Genomic DNA, 12,221 nt, shown 5'->3' with positions numbered 1-12,221 from the left:
CTGGGGTGCCATGTCAGCTGCTGGTGTTGGTCCACTGTGTTTTATCAAGGGCAGGGTCAATGCAGCAGCTATCAGGAGATTTTGGAGCACTTCATGCTTCCATCTGCTGAAAAGCTTTATGGAGATGAAGATTTCATTTTTCAGCACGACCTGGCACCTGCTCACAGTGCCAAAACCACTGGTAAATGGTTTACTGACCATGGTATTACTGTGCTCAATTGGCCTGCCAACTCTCCTGACCTGAACCCCATAGAGAACCTGTGGGATATTGTGAAGAGAAAGTTGAGAGACGCAAGACCCAACACTCTGGATGAGCTTAAGGCCGCTATCGAAGCATCCTGGGCCTCCATAACACCTCAGCAGTGCCACAGGCTGATTGCCTCCATGCCACGCCGCATTGAAGCAGTCATTCATGCAAAAGGATTCCCGACCAAGTATTGAGTGCATAACTGAACATGATTATTTGAAGGTTGGCGTTTTTTGTATTAAAAACACTTGTCTTTCATTGGTGGGATGAAATATGCTAATTTTTTGGGACAGGCATTTTGTGTTTTCATGAGCTGTATGCCATAATCATCAGTATTAAAACAATTAAAGACCTGAAATATTTCAGTTGGTGTGCAATGAATCTGAAATATATGAAAGTTTCATTTTTATCATTGCATTATGGAAAATAATGACCTTTATCACAATATGCTAATTTTTTGAGAAGGACCTGAATATTGCATTACTGTCCAGATCTGATGGTTTTCTTTGAGTCCGATAGCACAAGATCTTCTAAATGTTCAACTTTGACACTCATCTGCTCCAGTCCTACAGCTACAACAAACAGAATAACTGAATGAAGCATTTTAAACTTTTTCATTTTTATTTTACAGATGTGGGAGAAGACCTTTTGAACTTGTGCAGGAGGAATGTTTCATTAAATAAACACCTGATAAAGTCAGCAGGTAAGAGGGCACAGTTTTTGATTGTTTTCTTTAAAGTTTTTTTTTTTTTTAACCTTGTGTGTCAAACACTTATCATACAACCTGAAGTGACAGAGAAAAAAAAATAGTGTTTGAATAGTTGTGGACTTTTTTCTCTTGTACAACCAGATCCATAGCAGAAAAAAATCAGGGGGGTCAAGTTTCTGATGCAGTGAGCCCAGGTGTGAGCAGTGAGAGACTGCAGGTGAAAGCACCAATTGTTCTACAAGTCCTGTCCTGACTCAACGGCAGCTCAGCTGTGAGCCGCTCTCCATCCCAAAGCACTCCGAAGTGGTTAGAATCACAAAGATCCAGGCGTTCAGGATCAGAGAGGTCCAAGTGATCAGGATCCCTGAGATCAAAGCGGTCAGGATCGCAGAGGTCCAGGCGGTCAGGATCAGAGAGACCCAAGTGGTTAGGATAATACAATCCAGATAGTGAGGATCACACAGATCCAGGCAATCAGGATCACATAGATCCAGATGATCAGGATCACACAGATACAAGCAGTCAGAATCACAGAGTTCCAGACAATCAGGGTTGCTGAGATCCAGATGGTCAGGATCACACGGATACGGGTGGTCAGGATCAGAGACAGCCAGGTGGTCAGGATTGCAGAGATCCAAGCGGTCAGGATCACAGAGATCCTGATGGTCAGGATCACACAGATCCAGGTGGCCAAGAACACAGATATCGAGGCAGTCAGGATCAGAGAGTTCAAGATGGTCAGGATCACACAAATCCAAGCAGGGCCGAGATGGGGTAGAGGTAGGGCAGCTGATTCGGGACCTGAAAGTCCAAGGCTCGATCCCCAGCCATTCCCACATGTCGTGGTGTCTCTGAGCAAGACACCTAATTCCTAATTGCTCCCCGGGCACTTAAATAGCTGCCCACTGCTCCACCTGGGTATATCCCAGGTGTGATGAGTTAAATGCAGAAAACTAATTTCGCCATTGTATGGGAACATACAATGATGACAACACACAGCAATTATTTTATTATTATTATTATTAATCAGAATCAGAGAGATCCAAGCAGTCAAGATAGCTGAGATCCAGATGGTCAGAATCACACAGATACAGGTGGTCAGGATCAGAGAGATTCAAGCGGTCAGGATCATAGAGATGCAAGCGGTCAGAATCACAGAGATCCAGGTGGTCACGATCACACAGATCCAGGCGGTCACAATCACACAGATCCAGGTGATCAGGATCACAGAGATCCAGATGGTCAGGATCACATAGATCCAGATGATCAGGATCACATAGATCCAGGCGGTCAGGATCACTGAAATCCAGATGGTCTGGATATCACAAATCCAGGCGATCAGGATCAAAGACATTCAATCAATCATGATCACTGTGATCCAAATGGTCAGGATCACAGAGATCCAGGTGGTCAGGATCAGAGAGATCCAAGTGATCAGGATTGCTGAGACCCAGATGGTTAGGATCACAGAGATCCAGGCGATTAGGATAGTAGTGATCTAGGTGGTCAGGATTGCAGAAGTTCATACATTCAGTACTGCACAGATCTAGGCCATCAGGATCCCCCAGAGATCCCCGCTGCACTCAGAGCACAGACACTCTGCAAACAAACCATCCATGTGCCCAGCCGCAGCTAATCTTGCCCTGGCTGATAGAGCAGGATAGAAAAAAGCGTTTTCCCTGCCTTTATCCAAGGAGGAAACCCTGCCACCACATCAGACATCATACAGACATGTGCAGCCTGCAATTGACTAAACTTCTGGTCTCAACAAGAGAGGGAGAGCTCCGCCTTTGTGTGACTGTCTGTTTAGCTCATTGCAAGAAGCATAGAAATGTATGAACCCGGTTTAGGTCTACTTATTTTTGTGCCAATAAATCAGATTAGTAATATAAAAATGGTTATTCAAAGGCTGGTCCTGTGCACCATTTGATTATTATTATTTTTTTCATTTTCATTTACCCTTTATTTATACAGGTAGTCTCATTGAGCCACGAGAACTCATTTTCAAGAGAGACCTGTTTTAGGGAGCAGATGGTGGGGGTCGAGGGCCTTGCTCAGGGGCCCAGAGTGGGGCAAATGAGGGTGGAGGCAGGTGTGGGTGTTCCACCTATTCCACCCACATTTTGATGTTGACGGTACCAGGAGTTGAACCTGCGACTTTCCGATCACAGGCCCATCTTCTAACCTGTGCGCCACCACTCCCCCATATAAATAATCCTGACACTTGAATAAATTCTCCTGATGACCCTCGGTGTGGGTTGTCGTGCCATGCAGTAAGAATCAACCTAGAAACTTGAACTGTAACATCTGGCTCCCCCTCACTCTATGAGATGTTGTTGTAATCCAAGTCCAAAAAGGGATTTGTTAACTTTAAGCAAAATTCTCAGAATTCAAAAGTATTTACCTTCCATAACAATTTTAGCAAATTAACAGCCTACCAATTGATTAGACTTTACAGGAAATTTTTCTACTCACATGTTTTATTTAAACTGAGTTAAGGCTTAGTAATTGAATCAGAAAAGCATTTAGATATGTCTAAAGTAGTAGCATTTATTTTCTGATCTTCAGATGGGATGGTGGAGGTAAGACAACTGGACTGGCTCCAGCACAGCCTCTGCAAAGGTAAGTATTATTTTTAATAATAAGCATTTGGGGGGAAAGAGTATATTTATTTGACAATTTATGCACTGTTTTACCATGGTGGGGCTAGAAAGCAAAATTGAGTAGGGATGGTCCTGAAGGAGGAGTTTGCAAAGAATGTAGTAGAGGTGAAAAGAGTGTCAGGGTGATGTGCCTGAAGGTAGAAGTAAATGGACTGTACTTATATAGCGCATTTCTATCTGATCAAGACACTCAAAGCGCTTTACACTACAATCTGTGTCATTTACCCATTCATACAGCACTCTACTATATCTATACAAAGAATAATCAGTGCTTTATCACATTCATACACCAATGGGACACACATCAGAGGCTATGAGGGATTCAGTGTCTCGCCCAGGGACACTCCGGCATGTGACTGCTGGTGAAATCAAACCCCCAACTCTTGCATTGAAGGACAACTGCTCTAACCACTCAGCCACAGCCACCCAGGTAGACTACATTCTGTGTAGAAGAGGAAACCTGAGTGAGATTGGAGACTGTAAGGTTGTGGCAGGAGGAGAGTGTGGCCAGTCAACGTTGGATGGTTGTGTGTAGAATGACTGTTGTTGTGAAGAAGAGAAAAAGAGTAAAGTCAGTGAAGAAAACCAAATGGTGGAAGCTGAGGAAGGAAGAATATTGTGAGAAATTCAGAGATGAGCTGTTAAAGGCTCTGGCTGGTAAGAAAGAGTTTCCAGATAACTTAGCTACTACAGCAACAGTAATTAGAGAGACAGGTAGTAAGGTACTTGGTGTGTCATCTGGTGGTGGAATAGTGAAGTGCAGGAAGCTATTCAAAGAGAGGGTAAATGGTAAATGGACTGTACTTATATAGCACCTTTTTATCTTATCAAGATACTCAAATCACTTTACACTACAATCTGTGCTCTCATTTACCCATTTGTACAGCACTCTACTAGATCTCTATAAAAGCAAATTGAACAAATCATTCTAAAGAGACTAATCAGAGCTTTATCACATTCATACACTGATGGGCCACACATTGGAGGCAATGAGGTGTTCAGTGTCTTGCCCCCAACTCTTGCATTGCAGAATGACTGCTCTAACCACTCAGCTGCCCCACTGTCATTTCTCACCGTCTCACTGTCATATTTCTTTGTGGCTAAGGTTAGCCAAGAAGAAATATGACAGTGAGAGGACTGAAGAGAGGAGACAGAAATATGAGTTGATGCAATGTAGAGCAAAGAGGAAGGCAGCAAAGGCAAAACAAAAGGCGTATGATGAGTTGTATGGGAGGCTGGACACTAAAAGAGAAAGACGTACTGATTAGCAAGACAGAGGGATCAAATTGGAAAGGTTGTGCAGCAGGTTAGGCTTGTTAAAGATAGGAATGGTTATGTTCAAACAAGTGAGGAGAGTGTGACAGGAAGATGGAAGGAGTACTTTGAAGAGCTAATGGATGAAGAGAATGAAAGCGAAAGAAGAGTAGAGGTCATAGAAGCTGTGGACCAGGAAGTGGGAAAGGTTAGTGAGGGTGAAGTATGGAAAGCCTTGAAAAGAATGAAGATGGGGAAGGTGGTAGAACCTGATGACATACCAATGGAGGTTTGGAAATGTCTTGGAGAGATGACAGTGAGGTTTTTGACTCAAGTACCAGTATTCATTGGCAACTTGGTGGGAGTGGGATTGCATCAAGGATTGGCTCTGAGCCCCTTCTTACCATACCATACCATACATACCATATTTATTTATAGAACACTTAAAACAGTGACAAGGCCAACCAAAGTGCTGTACAGACAGAACAACAGACAACACACAAAGCAATATACAAAATGAAGTAAATCAGAAAATAGACATAAAAATGATGCAGATAATAAATATGACGACAAACCAGTGTGGAGCATACAGGTTCATAACACAGATCTTCTGGTGTTGAAAGCTACTGAATAGTAGTGGGGTTTTAAACGGGATTTGAAAACCGAGAGGGAGGGGGCCAGTCTGACAAGCAGAGGTAACTCGTTCCAAAGTCTTGGTCCTGCTACAGAGAAGGCCCTGTCAACTCTGCGCTTAAGACGAGTTCCTGGAACTGTGAGGAGCAATTGGTCCGCTGACCTCAGGGAACATGGAGGGACATATGGTTGTAGCAAATCAGAGAGATGGGGAGAGGGGGGGGCGGGGTGTGGCAAAACTGTTCAGCGATTTGTAGACATACAGGAGTATTTTGAACTGGATTCGAAGGTGAACCGGTAGCCAGTGTAGTGAGGCCCAAACTGGTGTAATGTGCTCTCTTTTGCCTGTACTGGTTAAAAATCGGGCTGCTACATTCTGGACCAGTTGTAGTCGTGCAATGGAGGTCTGACTGATACCAAACAGGAGTGAATTGCAGTAATCAAGCCTAGATGTAATGAATGCATGTATTACTGTCTCCAGATTTTTTTTTGGACAACATGGGCTTCAGTTTAGACAGCCGCCTCAGTTGGAAGAAACATGATTTAACAATCATGTTTACATGATTGTGTAGTGATGTAGGGTTAGGTTAGCTTAAGAGCTCCACTACAATCAATATTTAATAACGGGTTTTCTCTTTTTCGAGCTACTTGACAGAGATGTGACAGAGGTACTGTGTTGGAGATGGTCTAATCAGTGACATGAGACGTTAATTTTCTTTGACCCATCAAAATGAATGTGGTCATTTATTAACAGAATCTAAATTTAACATCAAAACATTGTACACTTGATTATTCTGATAGGCTCTGATTAATAAAACTTGGCACGTTTTACTTAATAAAACAACAGACATTTCTGAAGATATCTGGATTAATTACTGGCAAGATAGAAGAGTTTTAAAGATGGGAAATGAAGGAGTTTAAATGGAGGGAAAAGATGGATGAGGATGTATGTCTGTAAACCAGGACAACACGCTCCTTTCAAGCGCAGTTCGCCCGCGGTACACTGATAGTGAAGCTCGTGACGACTCTTTACCTTGGCAGAGGATGAGTCAGCTGCGGTCAAGAGGTCCCTGGCACGCTACCTTTCAGCGTCTCCTCAGGGCGGCTGCGACTCGGCAGAAGTCGTGAGATAATCCGTTCCACAGAACAAACTTCCTCAGCAGTTATAGGGCATTCGCCGGATGGAGCCACAGCGAGGCGTCGTGGCTCCGACAGGAACTCCAGCCGAACTCCATCAGAACCAGAAGAACTAACGGGACTCTGAGAAGACTCAGAGGAACTCAGAACTTCTGTTCTTCAGCACTCGAACTTCTGTTCTTTTTCGGAACTTCTGTTCTTCCCCCAGAACTAACTGGAACTAGGAAGTGTCGACTTTTAAAGAGTTCTGCTTCCGGTCACTTTTAGGAAGTCCTGATTGGTTGAAAGAACCAACAGGGGTGTGGTTTTAGTGACGTCAGAGGGTTATTACAAGTCAGATAAACAGCGGAGATGTTTAGGAACAGACAGAGAAATGTTTTGGAGAAATGACAGACTCACAGGTGCCAGCTTTCTTGTTTCTGTCTGAGAGGTTTAAAAACATGACAGTACGTTCCAATAAACTTGTTTGCGACTGTCTCCGACTTTTGACCGACATCACTCCTTTCTCATTTCAGACAGAAGATTAAAATGCATAATTACTTTGTAACAGACATTTAACTTGATTTCTACTTTGCATGAGGATTAAAAATCATTAATACTGTTTCACAGTTGATTTAAAATGAGTGGTTCACTTCAACATTTAAAATGGTTTGAACTAAACACACTTTTGATTATCAAGACATTGTAAAAATAGTAATGATAATATAAAAAAGAGAGTGTTCTTTCAATTGATTAGTTCAGGATACAATTAGAAAGTCTCTGGATGAGCTAACTTGTATTTCTGGATTCAAATCAATGAAATAACAGTTCCTGTCCCATGAAGGTCTTCAGGGGCAGGTCTTGACCGGAGGCTTAGTTCACTACAATTGTTACGTTTCAGGGAAGGGTCCATTATCACTCCCAGATTAGTGACTCTTTGTTTTTCTGACAAGGATAGAGTGGAAAGGTCGATGCAGTGGTTTGGGATCGTGTTGTTGGGAGGGAACAACATGACTTCAGACTTCTTTTCATTGGAACTTAAGAAGTTTAAAGCCATCCAGTCCCTGATGTCAGCCAGGCAGTCGAGCAGAGGTTGAATAGAGCATGTACCATTGTGTCTTATGGGGAAGTAAATTTGACAGTCATCAGCGTAGAAGTGAAAGGGTATGTTGTGTTTCCGGAAAATAGCACCAAGTGGCAGCAGGTATAAAGAGAATAGGAGGGGACCCAGGATGGACCCCTGCGGAATCCCCCATTTAAGCTCTGCCGCTGCAGAACTAAAATCCTTGATGGAGACACAAAAGGATCTGTCAGCGAGGTAGGATCTGAACCAATTGATGGCTGACCCTGTGATGCCCACCCACTGCTCCAACCTAGCAATGAGGATCTCATGGTTGATGGTGTCAAAGACGGCTGTGAGGTCCAATAGGACAAGCTGCATGGAATCACCGGTATCTGTGGATATGAAGATGTCATTAAAAACCTTCAATAGGGCAGTTTCAGTGCTGTGGAGAGGTTTAAAGCCAGATTGGAATAGCTCTAAGATGGTGTGATCGTCCAGGAAGCACTTCAACTGGGACTCAACTATTTTCTCCAGTATTTTAGAAACAAATGGGAGTCTGGAGACAGGCCGGAAGTTGGATACGACTGAGGGGTCAAGGTTTGATTTTTAGGAGAGGCTGGACAGCAGCATGTTTAAAGGTTTTTGGCACTATGCCAGTGGATAAACTGCTATTTACAATAGCAAGAAGTGGAGAGGTGGAGGTATGCACTTGAAAGAAGAATGAAAGTCAGCCGTAGTAAGGCAGAGTACATGTGTATGAGAGGGAGACCAGTAGAACATTGAGGTTACAAGGAGTAGAGGTCACAAAGGTGCAGTACTTCAATTACTTGGGGTCCACTGCCCAGAAAAATGGGAATTTGATAAAGAGGTTAAAAAGAGAGTCCAGGCAGGATGGAGTGGATGGAGAAAAGTTTCAGGGGTGATTTGCGACAAAAGGGTGGCAGCAAAGGTCAAAAGAAAAGTTTACAAGACAGTGGTGAGACCAGCCACTGTATGTTGTATGGTCTGGAGACAGTGGCATTGACAAAAGGACAGGAGAAAGAACTGGAAGTGTCAGAAATGAAGATGCTGAAGTTCTCCTTATGAGTGACAAGGATGGAGAAGATTATGAATGAGATCATCAGAGGTACAGCACAGGTTGAACAACTGGGCAGATAAAGTTAGAGAGACCAGACTGAGATGATTTTGACATGTCCAGAGGAGGGACAGTGGGTATATTGGTAGAAGGATATTAGAAATGCAGCTACCAGAATAAAGAGAAAGAGGAAGGCCAAAGAGGAGATATATGGATGCAGTTAGACATCAAGTTAGTTGGACAGAGGACAGAGTGAGATGGAGGAGGATTACTCACTGTGGAGATCGCTAAAGAAGAAAAAGCTGAAAGAAGAAAAAGCTGAAAGAAGAATTGACTGGTAATTCACACACACTTGATCTTCGGTCTTGAGTCATCCCCCATGTTTTTGGTTGCTTCTAAAAAACAGACTTTTTTTTTTTAAAGTGGTCTTCATCAAACTGTTAGTGTAGAGGTTCAGTTAATTGGGTTAGGGTAAGTTCTGAGAATTGAAAAGAAAATTAGTAGTCTTTGGTATAAATAAGATGCCAATGCTTTTAATGCAGGAACTTTAATTTAGCAACTGTGGATATTTCATCATATAGAACTATCTCTCTGTGACCTTCCAGATGGAATGTGGAACGTTTCAGCAAAAAAAAAAGAAACTGTCCAGATGACCTGACTGAAAATTGTTGGATTGTATACCTGGATTATCGAGCATGGACTTTTTTGACTTCTCCACTTTGTTCTTCTATCTATTTTGTCTTACGCTGGTGAAGATTCTCAGTCATCCAGGACATGATGAATTCAAAAAGCGTTCAATACAAAAACATATTATATTATAACATATTATAACATATTATAACATACAATACAAACAGCATATTGCTAAACATTTTGGGAAGGATACCCTAGGAGCAGTGCGGGAGTTTGAGAAGATGTCAAGGAAGTTTGCAGACTACAGGAATCATCTTCGTTTCAGTCTGAGATGCAGACAAGAAAAACTCATCCCCAGCTATTTGAAACTCAACTCCTCGATCAAAGGACATAGAGCAGAAGGAATACTCCTGAAAGCTCAAAACAAGCTGCTCAGTGAGAGAATAAGACAGATACACTTCACCAATGAAGTTCTCTCACTCAAAATGGATCAGACCCTCCAGAAGCTGTCTACTCGGCTACCATTTCCTCTGTTGGAAGAAGTTTCTTGTTTGTTGAAAAGGCCCAGCTATCACAACATCAAAAGAGCAAGGAACGTCAAAAAAGTAAGTTTCTAAAATTACAACAGAGAGCGGTTTTCTCATCACAAACCATCAGTCAAGATCAGGAGGTTGTTGCCAGCACTAATTTTCAGGACTAGTGGGTTAGAAATTTGTCTAACCGGACATTGACACAACCTGAGAAAGATGTGCTGACAAAAGGACTAAATTTTGCCATCTCCCCTCAAGAAATACCTGTTGTGGAACTAATCACGGCCACTGAATCTGCGATTAGGAACAACAACTTGACGGAAGGAGAGGCAGAACAGCTCAGAATTGAAATATCAGCAACCCTCTCCAGTGCCAAACCGCCTCCTTCAAACCTCACACCACAGGAAAGGAAAGCTGTAACATCACTCAGCCAGGACCAAAACATCACCATTTTACCAGCTGATAAAGGAAGATGCACAGTAGTTCTCAACACTTCTGATTACCGGGAAAAAATAACTACACTACTGAGCGACCGTAACACCTACGAGACCCTGAAGAGGGACCCAACCAGTGCCTACAAAAAGAAAGTCACAGATTACCTGCAAAAACTTGAAAAGGAGAAAACAATCAATCGATTTTTGTATTATAGATTGTACCCAGGGGAAGCCACTCCCTGTCTTTATGGACTCCCAAAAATACACAAAGAAGGAACACCACTCAGACCCATCGTCAGCAGCATGAACTCAGTGACATACAATATTGCTAAACATCTGGCTGGTATTTTAGCTCCTCTTGTTGGAAACACACCTTATCACATAAAGAACTCCATTGATTTTGCTAACAAAGTTCAACACTTGAAACTAACCCCAGGAGAAACCCTTGTATCGTATGATGTGACTTCTCTTTTCACATGCATACCCATCTCTGAAGCAGTAGAAAACGTCAGAAAACAACTTCTACAAGACAAGGACTTAATCAACAGGACCAACTTCACCCCAGACCAGATCTGCACCCTGTTGGATCTCTGCCTCTCCACCACTTATTTCAAGTTCAATGACAGTTTTTACAGACAGAACCACGGCTGTGCCATGGGATCTCCAGTGTCACCCATTGTTGCCAATCTCTACATGGAGGAAGTGGAACAGAGAGCCCTACACTCCTATGAGGGAACAACGCCAAGCCATTGGTTCCGTTATGTGGATGACACCTGGGTCAAAATCCAAGCCAAGGAAATAGAAGCGTTCACCAGACACATTAACTCGGTCGATAACAACATCAAGTTCACCAGAGAGGATGCAAACGACAACAAGCTGCCTTTTTTGGACTATTTGGTTCAGATGGAGAGAGAGGACAGCCTCAACATTGAAGTTTACAGAAAACCAACCCACACAGACCAGTATCTTCTGTTTGACTCCCACCATCCACTGGAACACAAACACTCTGTCATCAGAACTTTACAACATCGGTCCGAATGCGTCCCCACGAAGACAGCAGGGAAGGAAAAGGAACTGAAACACGTTCAAGAAGCTCTTCAAACATGTGGATATCCTAACTGGGCTTTTGTCAAGTCAGCGAGGAAATCTACAAAACACACTAATAAACAGAAAAAGGAGAACAACAGACGTAAAAACATTGTCATCCCTTATGTTGCTGGAGTATCAGATAAATTCAGAAGGATCTTCAACAAACACAACATCCCAGTACATTTCAAACCCAGCAGGACTCTCAGACGGAGGCTGGTCCACCCTAAGGACAAGACACCCATACACAAACAGAGTGGTGTAGTGTATGCGGTCCAGTGCAGCGAGGACTGTCCAGACCTCTACATTGGAGAAACTAAACAGCCTCTTCACAGACGCATGACTCAACACAGGAGAGCCACCTCCTCTGGACAAAATTCTGCAGTTCACCTCCACCTCACAGATAAGGGACACTCTTTTGAGGACCAAAATGTGCACATTTTGGACTGAGAACACAGATGGTTTGAGAGGGGGGCGAAGGAAGCAATTTATGTAAAAAGAGAAAAGCCATCTCTTAACACTAGAAGTCCCAGAGAAGGGTCATTTAACATTTCTACCTTTGGAACCCAGAGACGGGTCGAGTGACCTGAAGGATTTTAGCTAACATCCTATAATGAGCTGTTAACAGGCGCTTTTGTTTTGTAAATAAGGCCATTACTGGTGCACCACAGGAGGGGGCACGCTTAACTCCCAACTAACTATTTCCATTGAGTTTAGCCATTTAGTTTCTAGTTAGTTATATTCAGTTTATTGTATTTTATAATATGAAGATTTTTTA

At 42.8% G+C, this 12,221-nt stretch overlaps 1 protein-coding gene across 1 annotated transcript in view; it reads left to right on the top strand.

The window, feature by feature from the left end:
• The window catches only part of mettl22 (methyltransferase 22, Kin17 lysine), a 149,594-nt gene that overhangs the window by 121,528 nt on the left and 15,845 nt on the right, over nt 1–12,221 (top strand). The window contains exons 7-8 of the mRNA XM_037689303.1: nt 879–950; nt 3,525–3,578. Of these exons, the coding sequence (XP_037545231.1) occupies nt 879–950; nt 3,525–3,578 (126 nt within the window). The remainder of the gene's footprint in view (nt 1–878; nt 951–3,524; nt 3,579–12,221) is intronic.

This window comes from Nematolebias whitei, chromosome 15 (assembly GCF_014905685.2).
Source record: "Nematolebias whitei isolate Nwh7 chromosome 15, NemWhi1, whole genome shotgun sequence".
NCBI lineage: Eukaryota > Metazoa > Chordata > Actinopteri > Cyprinodontiformes > Rivulidae > Nematolebias > Nematolebias whitei.
This window is presented reverse-complemented; position numbering and strand designations above follow the sequence as displayed.